Source organism: Haliotis rubra, unplaced genomic scaffold, assembly GCF_003918875.1.
Source record: "Haliotis rubra isolate DU_JTF1 unplaced genomic scaffold, ASM391887v1 Scf1887, whole genome shotgun sequence".
NCBI lineage: Eukaryota > Metazoa > Mollusca > Gastropoda > Lepetellida > Haliotidae > Haliotis > Haliotis rubra.
Genome location: NW_025765877.1, coordinates 138 through 17,537, shown reverse-complemented (window position 1 = coordinate 17,537; position 17,400 = coordinate 138). Strand labels below are relative to the sequence as shown.

The following is a 17,400-nucleotide window of genomic DNA, read 5'->3' as shown; positions in this document are numbered from 1 at the left end:
CCATAGATTCCAACGCATTCGTTTCATTACCAGTGGGCTGTCGTCTGTCGACGTTGCTACCCAACTGGCGTCAGATTTTAGACGACCCCTTCGTCTTCTTCGTTTTCGATTCAGGGTACCAGCTGCCGCTCAAGGCGTCTCCACCATTGACCACTCGACCAACAGAGGGGCCCCTAGCACCAGACAAGCAGCTTCAGGCTGTGTCACAACTTCGGTTGCTTGTGGACAAGGACGCCATTGAAGTCCTAAGTCCCGACGACATCTCTCCCGGGTTTTACGGTCCAATCTTCTTCATTCCCAAGATCACCACTTATCTCTCTGCTGTTGGTTTTGTCTTACGAGGCCCCGTGAGCTTAAAGCTATCCTCAACAAGTTCCGTCAGGAAGACCAGGTGAACAGGTTCCGGTCCCATCTTTGCAGTTATCAGTGGTTCTCACCTACTTGACAGGTGAACCATTCGAACCACTTGAAGATGCTCCTCTCTTTCATCTTACGATGAAGTCAGTGTTCCAGGTGGCCTTAGCAGCACCGGCTCAATCATCTGAGATTTACGCCATTGATGCCACACAGATCAAATTTGAGAGGAATGCTCATGGCAGTGTTCATTTGGGTCTTCTCATGGATTTCAGAGCCAAGAACCAACTCCCGTTACAGCCCCATTGGGAATTCTTTATTTCTTCCCTTTCGTCTGTAAGCAGACTTCAATATGTGGAGGATCTTTCCCTGTGTCCGGTTCAACCTTTCCGTCTCTATGTAGAGCGTACACAGTTAGTCACCTTGAGCGCACAAGCTAGTATCTTGAGCGCTCAACTTCGTGGTTAGCATCTAATGGCATTAATGGAACGCACGTTTGCTTTACTGATAGCCACAATGTATAAACTTCTATCCTTTTTGGAAGATTTCAAACGATGCAAAGTCGGAGTTAACTAAAGGTGTTTACGATGAGACTATGTAAAAGTATGCAAATGTATCATGAACATTGATAATGTTTATGTAAATGTTCAACGTCTTTATGCTTGCCAATACTATTCTTTGTAACTGATTTTACTACTTTTAGCTTTATTACATAAAGCAGGCCCAGGTATGTGTAATGTCATAATAAAAATTAAAACATAAACATGAGTAGGAGTTTATTGCAGGAATGAATAGTGGTTTTACTGACTTCGAATATTGGAACAACGTATTATATATATGAACACTAGGATAAGGTTTGGATAACCTTTTTGTGCTACTGCTTTATTATGTATATATAGTATTACATGACCATGAAAAATGTAAACATTATGTGTTATACTTAATTATAAAACTCATGATGCATTAAGTTTAACTCTGTACAATATCATATAAAAACCCGCCTGATTTATTTGATCCATTAGTATGTGCACGTATAGCACATATACCGACTTTATTTCTTACTAAAATACCATGTTCCTCGTTTTACTTCCTCCGTTTCAATCCCTTATGTATACGTATGTGTGTTGTAGTTTATTTAACATGTTTTAACAACACATGAAGTTGAAGAATAAACACGTCGATGAAGACGGTGTCTTGAGCGAAATTCAACGACATCCGGGTCCAACGCTATTAGCAACGAACGTACACTATCCTGTTTCACAATTAAACCGCATTGGATACATTTTTTATGCATCCAACGATAACCATGTCTTTGTCCAGATCGTCGAAGTTGTCCGCAATAAAGTCTGTAACATCAGCGGGCCGGTGGGGTAGCCTCGTGGTTAAAGTGTCCGCTCGTCACGCCGAAGACCTGGGTTCAATTCCCCACATGGGTACAATGTGTGAAGCCCATTTCTGGTGTCCCCCGCCGTGATATTGCTGGAATATTGCTAAAAGCGGCGTAAACCGTGCTCACTCACTCACTCACTCACTCACTGTAAGATCAGCAAATCTGGTATCTGGTGCGAAAGAGGGACATGCACTCAGAATACGCTTCAAGTGGCGTACTATACTTTACCATGATTTTCTTACAAGAAGATGAATTATATCTTTGTCTTGGAACCAAAGACTGAAATAAGCATGAATCAGCTCGCGTTTCCGCTCCTCCGTTGCTTCGACATGAACTGCTTATGGAGTAGTGTATCTCAAGATACTAACTTGTGCGCTCAAGATATAAACTTGTGCGCTCTGGATACTATCTTGTGCGTTCAAGATACTGACTTATGCGCTCAAGATACTAACTTGTGCGTTCAAGATACTAACTTATGCGCTCAAGGTGCTAACTTGTGCTTTCAAGATACTAACTTGTGCGCTCAATATATTAACTAATGCGCTCAACATACTAACTTGTGCGCTCAACATACTAACTTGTGCGCTCAAGATAAATTTTATTTCATCAGGTCCCTTCAGCGCTTCCGTATTATGGACTGTAGGATGTTGGCGAAAACATTTTTCTGCTTTCTTCCTACACTCGCACGCCTGTTTACAGTCATTAGTAAACCATGGTTTACGAATATTTGGAATTGCAGAGAACTTGGGTATAGTTTGGTCAGCAATGGTAGTGAGTATAACTGAAAACAACATATATAGGATTCTCGCTGTTCACAAAACATCATGTGATCAGTACATAGTGTTTTATATTATGACCAATCAGCCCTGGCGTAGTTCTTTCTTGATAAGAAGGTGGATCATCACCAGGGTTGATTGTTTTGAGATTGGCGAGGAAGTGATCACTCCCATCATGGACCATCCATTCAAATTCATTATATAAAATGGACTCAGCAAGTGATAGATCCAGGGAAGAATATGTTCCCGTAGCTGGATGTAAATAAGTGGCTGAATCATTAAAAATACATAAATTATTATCAGACATGAATTCCTCAAGGATTTTACCTTCACTGTTAGTGTGGGCACAATAGCTGCACAATATCAGCGCAATGTGCAGAGTCAGCAACAGTTCCGTATTTGGAGTGACAGGGCTGAATGACGCTCTGATGTATCAATATAGAAGCGCCTCCAGTAGCTTTATCGCCTGGAGGGGAAAAGGAATGATAACCACAATACCGTCTTAACTTAAAGGTATCAGTATTTTTAAGGTATGTCTCTTGGAGTCACAATGCTGACAATTGAAAGTCTTGTATGAGTAATTGTATTTTATTGAAGTTATTCTTCAGTCCTCTGCAATTCCACTGAATTAGATTGGCCAACTGAGTTATGGCTGCTTAACTGGAGTCCACGTGAATGTGAAGAGGGACTATTTCTCCGCCTGTCCTGTGAGGACAGAATAACATCCATATTAAGAGGTCCAAATGTGATCTGTGTTGGAACATCAGAAGATGAAGGGACAGCAGGTTGGTTGTCTCCATATCATTTTTTCCTTTCTTCTGTTTTGAATTATCAAGGACTGTTTTAGAAACAGACGTTTCAGATTGTTTCTCATGGTGAATTTCTGTTTAAGAAGCAGACGTAAATTGTGTGGATTTGGGAGTAATCTGAAGGGCTGAAGGTGAAGGAATAGGTTATTCTGATTTTACCCATGTCAAGTCGGTCTGACATGAAATGAAGGACGTTGCTACAGAGCGGGTGACTGCAGCAGAGTAGGTCAGGTTTGATGCAGTTGAAGTCTAATTTGTCAACATATCTTGTGCCTCAAGTTATTAAATGTTGTTTTGACATATGATTTTCAGTATTTGTGATTCCCGTTGATACACGGGACAGGACCTGGATGAAGCGGAATGGGCACCATTACTGTTTGCGTACTTGTTTTCTTTTCTCGCAGTCGGAACCCTTGTTATTCAGTGCAACATAAAGTAGGCTTCTAGTGAACTAGTTGTGAAGCAGGTACGCATACAATACAAGAAATTACTCTGATTTTTTTATTCTTGAGTGAGTGAGTGAGTTACAATTTATCGTCACATCGGCAATATTTCAGCCACATCGTGACGAGAACAATTAACTAGAGGATCACAGATATAGATATAAAACTAGTATGAGAACTAAAAACTTTCATCTATAGAAGACAATACAATATAAAAAATAGGCTATATATTGCCAACAACTGATGGTTGATGTTTATACTTGACCATGCCAGTTTGTGGATCCCTTCTGGAAGCTGAATCACCAAGAGCTGACACATGTGTTTTTCTTCACATCTGCCATCAGTAACTCAAGGTACTCATAAACAATCTATATGTGCCCCAGCCCCTCAGGTCTTCACGCTGGTGGCGCCAAGTTATCTTCCCGGTGCAGCAATACAGCTCCCATTGCTCCAAAACATACGTTCCGATGTAAAAGTGTTTCCTATTAATATCATGGACTTACTTATGTTATGGTCTTGCTCGAGCTACGTCTGGCAGGTAAGTCGCATTAGGTTTATTTGTAGTACCTTTCCAAGCAACTGATCAAACACTAGGTAAGCTATGATCAAGGAAGAGTCATTCATTATCCTCTTTACTACCTTTCCGCTGTTTTCCTAATCACCATGCATATGTTACTTATTAAATTAGGTATAAGAACATGTCCTCATTGTGGTTGATCACTTCTGGCATTGAAGCACCATTAAATGTATCAACGTGACGCATTTGAGTAAACTCATTGTCATCGTAATGCTCTATTAGTTATTCACTACATTATTTTCTACTGGTTGTGCCATATTGTATTATACAGCGAAACGAGAGCAGTGTCAAATTTGTCTTTAATCCCCTGTTATGATGATGTCACTTTACATATCAACATAGTTAAATTTGCCGACACGCTTTATGCCATGACAAAATGTACATGGTTAAATGTACCTACACGCCTCATGCCATGACAATATGGACATGGTTAAACATGCCTACACGCCTCATGCCATGACAATATGTACATGGTTAAACATGCCTACGCGCCTCATGCCATGACAAAATGTACATGGTTAAATATACCTACGTACACGCCTCATGTCATGACAATATGGACATGGTTAAAAGTACCTACACGCCTCATGCTATGACAATATGTCCATGGTTAAACGTGCCTACACGCCTCATGCCATGACAAAGTGTGCATGGTTAAAGATGCCTACACGCTTCATGCCATGACAATACGTACATGGTTAAACATGCCTACACGCCTCATGCCATGACAAAATGTGCATGGTTAAATGTACCTACACGCTTCATGCCATGACAATATGTCCATGGTTAAACGTGCCTACACACTTCATGCCATGACAATATGTCCATGGCTTACTGTGCCTACACGCCTCATGCCATGTTGTATTAACGTATTGTAGTTACGTGTTGTATTTACTTTAATTTGATTTTATCCAGTATATCCAACAACAACAATTATTTGTAAGTAGGGGAATCTGGCCACATCAGTCGTAATACATGCTTTTACAAGATGATTACAACTTTAGAAGAGCCATCTTCCCTTTTTTGTAAACTTTTTTGTCTTGGATTACTTGGAATAAGTTACAAATTTTAGGTACGATCAAACATCGTACCAAGATTTCAAAAAGCTTCATGCGTCGAGTGAGTGAGTGAGTTAGGATTTACAGTCACATCGGCAATATTTCAGCCATATCGGGACTAAAACAAGTTTAAATTCGCCATAAATACAGGTAAATGATAAAAAGCATGTCAACATCATGCGTTCAGTGCTCGAGATTAGTTTGTTCTTGGGTAAAAATTTCGATCCCCATTTGACCTTGCCGAAAAACAATTATTAATATTTTTTTATTATTATAAATACAAATATGTGATACTCTAGACTGTCGACAGTTTTATATAGTCAAAATGTGTTCATATAAATGGAAAACTTGTTCTGGTCACTCGTGGGCTGAGATATGACCGATGAAACTTTATATGCAAACTCTCTAACCCACATATTCATTAGTGAACCATGCATACAAGGTTGTTTTGCCAGAAATGTATTTAGCATCGTTTACCAGCCCATGTAGTTCTATTTCCCACTCTTGATTTTCCAATCCCAATAATGTGATCGCTTTGCTTGCTTGACTGCCATATTCTCCAACTCTCGAAGGGAACATTATTGTGTGTTGTGGGTAAAGTATCTACCTTAACATTCAAATGTTTTCATCAAATAAACTCAAGTGCTTTTGTACACATTGGTTCCAAGATAACCAGACTTCTTAATTTGAGGTAATATGACTGGATTACAATCGTAATTCCCATCTTAATTGGACCAGGCAGTTTTCGTCAGTGTCACGATAGACACAATTTTTCACATGACATAATATGGACCAATAGTTCACCTCAACATGACAGTCCTCTTTGTCAACTTTGACTTTTTACCTTTATTGGAATTGGTGGCCTATATGTGTATGTGTGTGTGTGTGTGCGTGTGCGTTCTCTTCTAAATTTTGTTCTTTCTCAACCCCTCTATCTCCCACCTGTTACAAATGACACATGCTATTTAAATTTGATCCAATATAACCATCGTAACGTGATGCGTGTACCATAAACAGCTGTTTTTGTGTGCGCGGCGCTCTACTTACCTCGGGAGAGTAATTTCCGCTACTTTTTTCACACATAATTATTACTGAGATGTTATTCATGTCTGCACCTGTGTTAGCGCCAGGGACTATTGAAAGGCAGAGAGTGAAGTTTAAGTTCACGCTTCGGCTCGCGTACATAAATCATCATCGCGCCCGGACTGTATGTCAGTAACTGATCGTAACTTTTACTATCGATCCCTAGATCGATACATTCTGCGCACGTCTGAAGTAAAAATACTAACTTGCCTTCAGAGTGTCTTTCAATACCTTTCCTGACATGTTGTTTTTATATCTAATATTTTATATCTATATTTATCTGTATTCTTTATATCTGTGACACTCGCAACTGAAGCACGGATATAAACAGGGTGTGGGTTTTTCTCAGAAGAAAACCTTTATAGACACAGATCCGAAAAAGTATTGTTATGGAGACAATTGTTTGGTCATTATTACAACACAGAAAAACAGTTCTTTCTTCACCAGTCAATTTGGTTGCCCGGCAGAGATTTCGAGCAAAGGCAGTGGCAGCTCACATGTTACATCTACGTCAGTCCTCAGAATACTGACAGAATACATCTATTCTTGACCTTGCCATTTTGTAGATGTATTCGGACACCTTCTGGAACCTGAATCATCAAGCCTAACATCGGGCTGACAAATGTGTTTTTCTTCACATCTGCCACCAGTAACTTAAGCTACCCATAAACAATGTATATCTGCCCCAGGCTTTCAGGTCTTCACGCTGGTGGCGCCTAGTTATCTTCACGGTGCAACACTACAGCTCCCATTACTCCAAAACATACGTCCCGATGTAAAAGTGTTTTCTATTAATATCATGGACTTATGTTATGGTCTTGCTCGTGTTACGAAAGTTGTCGGAATAACGTTATTTGAAGCCTGACTGTGCATACATTCGTCTTGCAGGTAAGTCGAATTAGGTTTATTTCTAGGACCTTTCCAAGCAACTGGTAAGCTATGAGTAAGGAAGTGCCATTCGTTGCCTCTTTACTACCCTTCCGCTGTTTTGCTAATCGCCATGCATATGTTACCTGTTTTATATTAGGTATAAAAACATGACCTCATTCTGGTTGAGGTATGTAAGCCTACACAAAATATTGATATCTACCATCGTTGTCAATCGTAGATTATTTGTAGTTTCTTTTTATAAATGGCTAACATTACGTACAATCCCTAGCAGCTGAAGGGATGGTATAAATCCAGCTAGGAAACCGTGCAGGAAGCAGAAGTATTGTAAGTCCCCACGGTCCTTAATATGGTGGCCTATTTTTCGTTGCTAGCGATCTCTAGCCCACTTTTAAAGTGTATTGTTCTCTTTAATAATATCGTTTTATGATTACATGCTAGTTTTACCTTATCTGTGACACTCTAATAGTTTTACTGTCCATCGTCAACAAGTTTTTAATTTCTAATTTTAGTGATCTTTAGCATGATGAATGATTATTGTGGTCCCGATATGGCTTAAATATTGCTGATGTGACGATAAATATAAGCTCACTCACTCATTCATTCTGGTTAATCGCTTGTGGGATTAAAGCCCCAGAAATGTATCGGCGTGACGCATTTGAGTAAGTTCATTGTCATCGCAATGGGTAGTTTCATCTGTAATGCTCTATTAGTTATTCACTGCATTATTTCTTGCTGGTTGTGTCGTATTTCATTATACAGTGAAACACGAGCAGTGTGGAATTTGTTATAATGATGGTACTTTACATATCAACATAGTTACACATGCCTACATGCTGCATGCCATAACAATATGTAATTGGTTAGATGTGCCTACGTGCTTCATCCTATGACAATATGTACTTGGTTAAATGTGTCTATAGGCTTCATCCTATGACAATATGTACTTGGTTAGATGTGCCTACGTGCTTCATCCTATGACAATATGTACTTGGTTAAATGTGCCTATAGGCTTCATCCTATGACAATATGTACTTGGTTAGATGTGCCTACGTGCTTCATCCTATGACAATATGTACTTGGTTAAATGTGTCTATAGGCTTCATCCTATGGCAATATGTACTTGGTTAAATGTGCCTACAGGCTTCATCCTATGACAATATGTACATGGTTTAACATGCCCACACGCTTCATGCCATAACAATATGTACTTGGTTAGATGGTGCCTACGTGCTGCATGCCATAACAATATGTACTTGGTTAGATGTGCCTACGTGCTTCATCCTATGGCAATATGTACTTGGTTAAATGTGCCTACACGCTTCATCCTATGACAATATGTACTTGGTTAAATGTGCCTACACGCTTCATGCTATGACAAAATGTACTTGGTTAAATGTGCCTACACGCTTCATGCTATGACAATATGTATTTGGTTAAATGTGCCTACACGCTTCATGATATGACAATGTGTACATGGTTAAACTTCCTTACTCTTCATGTCATACCAATATGTGCATGGTTTAACATGCCTACACACTTCATGCCATACCAATATGTACTTGGTTAAACTTGCCTACTCACTTCATGCTATGACAATATGTACATAGTTTAACTTGCCTACACACTTCATGCCATGACAATATGTACATGGTTTAACTTGCCTACACACTTCATGCCATGAAAATATGTACATGGTTTAACCTGCCTACACACTTCATACCATGAAAATATGTACATGGTTTAACTTGCCTACGCACTTCATGCCATGAAAATATGTACATGGTTTAACCTGCCTACACACTTCATACCATGAAAATATGTACATGGTTTAACTTGCCTACGCACTTTATGCCATGAAAATATGTACATGGTTTAACCTGTCTACACACTTCATGCCATGAAAATATGTACATGGTTTAACTTGCCTACTCTGCATGCCATACCAATAAGTACATTGTTTAACATGCCTACACACTTCATGCCATGACAATATGTACATGTTTTAACTTGCCTACTCTGCATGCCATACCAATATGTACATTGTTTAACTTGCCAACACACTTCATGCCATGACAATATATACATGGTTTAACTTGCCAACTCTGCATAACATGACAATATTACATGGTTAAACTTGCCCACACGCTGCATGCCATGACAAGGTGTACTTGATCAGACATGCCTACACGCTGCATCCCATGACAATGTGTACCTGGTGAAATTTGCCTGCCTGCACGCTTTATTCCATGACAATATCTAAATGGTTAGCTTGCCTAATCGCTTCAGGCTATGACAATACCAACACAGATAAGACTATGACTATACCTTCCTGGTCAGCCTTGCATGCATGCAGAATGCTACATGATGGTGCATATACGTAGTGTAACTCGCTATGACATTGCACGCTGTGACAATACCAAGAGACCTGATGTCATCACTCTGATATTTTGTGACCACGTTTGTATGCCATTTACATCCAATAGCACCTGTTTCGTGGGTTAACAGCGACTTGTTGTAATTATTTTCTGGCACCGTCGTGCTATGTTTGCATGTAAAACAACATCATTACTCCAACAGCGGTTACGTTAACATAGAAGTGTAAACACTTGATATGATAAGACCATTTCAGGCACCGTCGTGCTACATTTACATGTAAAACAACACCGCTACCGACCACAGCGTGTAGTGGTTATGTTCACATGCCTTTTCGTTTATAGACGTCTAGACACACGATATGATAGAACATTCCGCAGATGACATAATCCATTAGTGCAATACACAAATACAAGGAAAAGGAAACTTGCGGAATGAGGCTAATTGGCATTCCTACTATCGTTAACATAACCGATGCGATTCCTTCCCGATTCCTATTTTCTATAAGCAATACCCACACAATGTTGTTTCATATTTGTTCTTTGATTTTTCCAAGTGATTTATTTATCCTTTTTTTCTTTCTTGCCTCTCTTGCTAGGCGTTAAAATGAACATGATTATATTGTGGCATGCTGTACGTCGTGAATATAAACACCGACTGCGAACAGCTCAACGTGAAAAACATAACTGTCAACAACATGCAACCATTTGTCACCTTTTAAACAAAACGTACCCAAAAAAACATATCAGTGATTAAGATCCTTGAAAATGTTTATACTTGTGATGGTGATAACATTTATTCAAACAATATGTTTAGAATCAATAATAAATGGAAAATATACGTAACGTATGTTGAATGTAAACTGCTGTCAGTAACGAGTGTGTAAATGTAAGGGAGAGGTTAAGCACCTGCCGGTTCATGGAATGGTTTACAATCTGTTTTGCTGGAAGGCTGATTAAACAGCGTTGAGCTTTGACTGAAGATGTGTTAAGGTCTCCCTCTCTGGTGGATGAAAGAGTGAGTGAGTGAGTTTAGTTTTACGCCGCACTCACAATATTCCAGCTATATGGTGGCTGTCCTCTGGTGAATGGTCGCATCGTTCCGATCGTTTGGAGTGAATGGGGACAAGAATAGAAATAGAACCCAGTGAAAAGCATAAAACTGACATATGGGCTCTGTTTCCATGGAACTATTAATAGTTTTCATTGAGTGACAATGGGCCACTGGGCATAATGAAAATTATTTGCGTGGTACGCTGAAAAATCATTGATGACACCACCTGGTACCCATTCCATGAAGGACCTGTGAAAATCCTGGTTAGAATTGGTCTTCGACAACCTATGCTTTCGGTACCAGGTGGTCAGGCTTGCGAATCCCAATTGCGTATATCGATGCTCATGAAGTTTCTTGTATAAATTAATTGTATAAACATGTAAATGTAAGTTCTTATGTAAATTGTAGCTTTAGGTAATCATCTTGATTAATATAATTGTATATACATCTATATCAATTTTTGTAACTTTGCCCCCTTTCTTGTATTTACATATATATAATATGTTTGATCTTCGGATGATCGTCTGGAGGAAATAAAGACTCTCTCTCCCCTGGTACCTATTCACTGAAGGACCTGTGAAAATCCTGGTTAGAATTGGTCTTCACCAACCTATGCTTGTCGTTACCAAGTGGTCAGGCTTGCGTATCCCAATTGCGTATATCGATGTTCATGATGTTGATCACTGGATTGTCTGATCTAGACTCAATATTTTTCAGACTACCTCCATAAAGATGGAATTTTGCGGCGTTAAACGATAAACAAAACAAGTAATCATTCTACAAAGGGATTTAAAGAAACTTCTGCTAAAATATGTCGTTTATGCCAATAATACTATGTCATGAGGATCTGGGTATGAATGTTCGCTTAAAGGTGAGCTTGGAATGTGCCATCCTGCGCACCTGTCGCAAATAGTTGCAAAGGCCCGTCGATTGTTCATCTGAAAAGAACACATGAACACATGGCATAAGTCAAATAATACTGGTGACATTTCCGAACAATATCTGTTACCCCAGCAATAACTTATATTTAGCCGCAATTCAAAACCCTGTCACTCTCCCTATGTATTTACTTTGACAGCATCAACATGACAGTTGGACTTAAGAGGCAGCTCGGCGTCATTAGCGCCATTAGCTACGTCACCGGCGGCATCATAGGAGGCGGCATCTTCGTCAGCCCAAGTTCGGTGTTGGCTGGTGCTGGAGCATCTCTAGGGCTCTCCATCTGTGTGTGGGTGTTTTGTGGCTTCATAAGCTACTGTGGAGCTTTGTCTTACGCCGAACTCGGTAGGTGGTACCCAAGTGACAAATCAAGAAGGGAATGGTATGGTCTCCAAATTTTGTAGGTGGTAGATAAGTGCAGAAATACCAAATTTGCTAAGTGTTTGTCAGTAACAGTTTGGTGCCCAAATCGGTAAGAAATAAAATAGTGTTGAAATCTGTTTTTCAACTCTGTAGGGGACAGTTTATTGTTATGTGGTAAACTTGGGTCGATCCCTACAGGGAGAGAGTCTTGCAAGAGATAATATGGACCGTGATAAAGAATCACTTCTTTCGCAAAAACATTTGTAAACATGTATGCTTACATCGTTAACGTTGTTCAGTGACGAGTTGTAGTTTCGATAATTTGAACTGAAAGTGTGGCAATATATTTCAGTCTGGAAACATGACGAACAATAGTCTGTTAAGTACGATAACGTCATAACGTCACGATGCCTGAACTTTCCATCGGAAAAATTTAATGACGTTGCAGTGGTGTTGTACTGTGAACAAAACAGTAGAAAGATTACTTTGTTTTTTCATATGCTAGTTTCATTAATGCCAGCTAGACATCTTCGTATTTGATTTAATCGAGGCTCACTGAAGTTGTACAAATGTTGGTGTGAAAACTACGATTTACGTCCACACAGGATACATATATGCAGATTAGAAACGATCTTAACTGACATCTGAATTCGTCATTTCAATCTACTGATAGAATTTGGACCACTCGATGACACAACACACATTTTTGTTTTGCAATTGGGTAACAGTTGAAGTGAAATAAATCTAAGTTTCAAGAAGAATGTCAGTATGACAAGACCTGCCAAATAATATGTGTATTCCTAAGGGTATTTACCACTATACACAAGCGTCATATATCATATAATGTCATTCTTACATGGCCCATTACAAAAGAATTTTCATTGCTCACAAGGCTCACTAAATACAATGCCTTTTCATAATACAGACGATATTGCCGTCATCATCGAAACACATTCTCGCGATGACCTGTGTTGGTCTGCTGTTTCAGGTACTCGTATTAAGAAATCTGGCGGAAGCTATACTTACGTCAGAGCAGCCTTTGGAGACATGGCCGGATTCACTGTGTTGTGGGCTCAGCTGTTTGTTGTGCGCCCTTTAGCGGCCGTATTGGGGTGTCTAGTCACTGCTGAATACATCATGAGGCCTTTCTATCTGGAGTGCCCAGACTTGGCGCCAAAGTCAGCCAAAGTTCTGCTTGCTACAGTTATCTTATGTAAGTGGTAGATAAAAAAATACTTTCTTAAGTTTGAATTTAAAAAGCGTCACCGATTTTTGGCATGACTTTCAATAAACAAAACGTTATATTGTTCCTGAAATTAAGACGAGGTTGCGGAAGTCCATTGAAAGCCATTCTAATACATGGTACTGTAGAAATGTATTATAGGAGAAGTCAAGGAAATCTTGTCAACTTCGTAAAAGACCTAAAGGATCTATTATCCGTCATATTAATCTCATATTAAACCTGTAGGAAACTGAGTGAGTGAGTTGAGTTTTACCCCGCACTCAGCAATATTCCAGATATATGGAAATTGAGGTAGAGCGGGTGACCAAGCGGTAATCCAAGAGAACTGTGTCCCTTACTCTCACCAGAAACTGATAATCAAAGGTTCTAAGGGGTCGTGGCATCAGTCAGTATGTTCTTGTGATAGATGGCTGACGTGAGATATCGCGGAGCCCTGGGTCTTTTGTTTAGGTTGACAAGCATTACATCGGGGAGATTTATGTATAATGTTACATTATGGGTCAGGCCAATAACACCAAGCTCTATAAAAAAAACTCTTTCCATTTGTTTCCACAGCTTTCATTGTGGCCTGTAACTGTTATAGCGTTCGTGTTGGAATGCCGGAGTATCCAGACTGCAAGGTCATCTTGTCGTCGGTCTGGCCTCTAAGGTCAGCGCCTCTATCACCTTACAGCGCTCTTATCATTATAGTAGCTGGCCTCTATCACCTAACTTAAGGTAGGTCGATTGTGTGCAAGGTCTCAGCGCCTCTTTACCGCTGTCGTCGATTGTCTGCAAGTCAGCGCTCTTGTCGTCATTATATAGCTGGCCTCTATCACTCAAGGTAGGTCGATTGGCCTCAAGGTCAGCGCTCTTGTCGTCATTATAGTAGCTGGCCTCTATCACCTTACCCGCTGTAGGTCGATTGTGTGCAAGGTCAGCGCTCTTGTCGTCATTATAGTAGCTGGCCTCTATCACCTTACTCAAGGTAGGTCGATTGTCTGCAAGGTCAGCGCTCTTGTCGTCATTATAGTAGCTGGCCTCTATCACCTTACTCAAGGTAGGTCGATTGTCTGCAAGGTCAGCGCTCTTGTCGTCATTATAGTAGCTGGCCTCTATCACCTTACCCAAGGTAGGTCGATTGTCTGCAAGGTCAGCGCTCTTGTCGTCATTATAGTAGCTGGCCTCTATCACCTTACTCAAGGTAGGTCGATTGTCTGCAAGGTCAGCAATGTCAGTGGTCCATGAACTACCAGGTCAGCAATCTTGTCATTATAGCCGCTGCCTTTATCGCCTTACATAAGATAGGCCCCATGAACTACGATCTGCAAGGTCAGCGTCCTTGTCATTATAGCCGCTGCCTCTATCGCCTTACACAAGGTAGGTTCACGATTTGCAAGGTCAGCGTCCTTGTCATTAGAACCCCTGTCCTCTATCGCCTTACACAAGGGAGGTCCATGATCTGCAAGGTCAGCGCTTTTGTCATTTTAGTCAATCCGAATTACTAACTATTTGTAAAAGCAACGCTCCGTCGTCACTATAGCAGCAGACGTGTATCACTTTATACAGCATTGTTCCACTGTCTGCAAGATCAACTGAGTGTGGCAGCTGGCATGTATCACCTAATGCAAGGTAGGCCCACTATCGGCAGGATCGATTCCCTCGTCGTCACAAACCAGCAGGTGAGTATCAACACCATTTGTCGCATCCATGTCAACTTGGGTCTACGTATGTACCTGGTCTAAACTTAGTCCATGTCATTATCTAAAGGTAATTTCAATTGCACACTCGAACGTCTCGAACAGCGAGAACAATGTATGTGAAACAATAGGTGAGGCTGATGACATGGACAATGAAGACATATACACCACCCAGCCGTGTGATGAGATTGACAAAGTCAATCTACTTGGAAATAAAAGCTAAACTTGGTTCTAAAGACAAGACAAGATAGCTTTATTGACAGCATTCAAGACATATACAACCACCACATAAAAGAAATAAATGATGTAAGAGAGAGTTTGTATGACTACGCCAAGCAGACGTGTGTTAACTTCCAGCTGGTCTACTTGTGAGAAGAAAAAAATACTCCGGGCAACAACAGCGCCGGCCATATACAAGTGTGCTCTCAAGATGTGTACTACCTATATCATTACATTGAAGGTACTATTCCTGCACATGTCCTGCAAACTAAGGTGCTCAAGCAGAGCAAGTGTACGACATCTATCTATGTCGACACCAGGTACGCCATCAACAGCCAACGACGTCACCAACGTCAATACACCAATCAAGATCAACAGCACATCTTCATCATCGACTACTCCCACTGAACGAGCTTCAGGTGAGACAAACGACTCAACGTGTTCCATACTTAGCCACATTGTACAGTTGAAACAGATTGTTTCTCGTGGACAAAGCAAGTTGGAGGAAAGGGTACAGTGTATGGAAAGTAGATTTTCTGATCACATCATGAGATTAAATGAGACTATCCAGGAAAAGGATAAATCTATATCAGACCCTTTACAATCTAAGCTCAGTGACTCTGAAAACAGAAGGTCAGAACTGAGATCGAACTGAAACTGTATAGTCAAGAAAATAAATCATATCGAGATCACATTCTACATTTAGAAAGTGAACTATTAGAACAAATTATTCTGTCGATGCCAAATTAAAGACAATTGATGCTAAATTTGCAAGCCTCTCTAGTCAAATAAAGAACTGTAATGACAAAGTAAAAGGTAGATCTCTTAACAGTGAATCTACCTCGAACACGGACTCGACACCAACGACACCTGCAACAACAGAACAAAGTGAAACAGCGGTGGAGCAAACATCGCGCGAGTCTGGAGAAGGACAAAACTAATACGTCCAACCCTGAACCCCGTCATATTCCAGTCATATCCAGTCAGATCAACGACAACAGTGCGCATCCACCACAGGACAACAGGAACACCATGTTTCTGCATACGACAACTACGACGCTGACTTCCCCTCAATGGATCCAGGACATACAGACAACACACAGATTCCTGAAACCAAGTTGATCGTCACCCATCACGGAAACGGAACAACAACAACGTAGACAAGAGTGATAATAAGGTAAAGAACAATACTACACATCCTATCAGATCACTCTCTAAACGATATCATGCTCTTCAAGGTGTTCCCCAGAGTCAAAACTAAACGTCTTGTTAACTGTATAACATTAGTGCTGAGGAGTCGTTCGATTCAGTAAAGGAACTCATTCATGAATATACTCATGATCAAAATGTGCGTGTGACCTTTGTCAGGCTAATGAAGAAAAATGTTCGTTCCAACTATCAAGATACATTACGCACTGTACAAGTAACTCTCGATTTTGACGATTATGAGGGACTATGTTTCCGGTAATAGAGACTTTTTGGCCACCTTGAATCCGGTGAGAGAGACTATGTTCCAAGAAACAGAAGCTCATAATGACGAGTGAATCGTACAGCAACAAGTATTGATATCATGATGCGCAATAACGTTATCAGCCAGTAGAATACCATTATTCCACAGTGTCAACAATATAACGACTTCTCTCTGTTAACATGGAATGTACGTGGACTACTATAGTGGTGAATTACATCAATCAGACAATATCAGCCTGGCCCGGTGTTGTTGCTATGCAAGAACACTGGCTAACATCGGGTAACTTACATCATTTCAATGCTTTCTGTGAACTGAAAACTGTGAGCTTATAACTCATAGTGAAAGCAGACTCGTCATGCTCACGTGGATCACACGGTCCTGGCACTGTGCCATAATTCAAACTCCTCGTGGAAAGCGGAGAAATTACAGTCAACTCTGATTATGTCCTTTGCAATCGCTTTAGCCGTTTTCAACTATTGTGATGTTTTTGTCATTGCTTGTCGTCTGCCATCAACGAATGTTTTGTACGCAACTTACTGTAGTGCTCTCAGTGAGCTATTAGATTTTGTATGACTATCTATCTGAAGAAAGAGTTCGACGCTTTATTTTAGGTGATCTTTAAACTCTGACATATGTAAGCATTATTTTATCACACAGAGACCAAACTTTGAAGTGTGCT

General features: G+C 40.3%; 1 protein-coding gene across 1 annotated transcript; it reads right to left on the bottom strand.

The window, feature by feature from the left end:
• Nucleotides 1-14,036: 14,036 nt before the first annotated feature.
• Nucleotides 14,037-17,114, bottom strand: LOC124274177. Its single transcript, XM_046709487.1, has 3 exons — nucleotides 17,085-17,114; nucleotides 16,092-16,120; nucleotides 14,037-14,580 (listed from the first exon to the last, which is right to left on the bottom strand). Exons 1-3 carry the CDS (start codon nucleotides 17,112-17,114, stop codon nucleotides 14,037-14,039), a joined length of 603 nt encoding a protein of 200 aa, XP_046565443.1.
• Nucleotides 17,115-17,400: the final 286 nt, after the last annotated feature.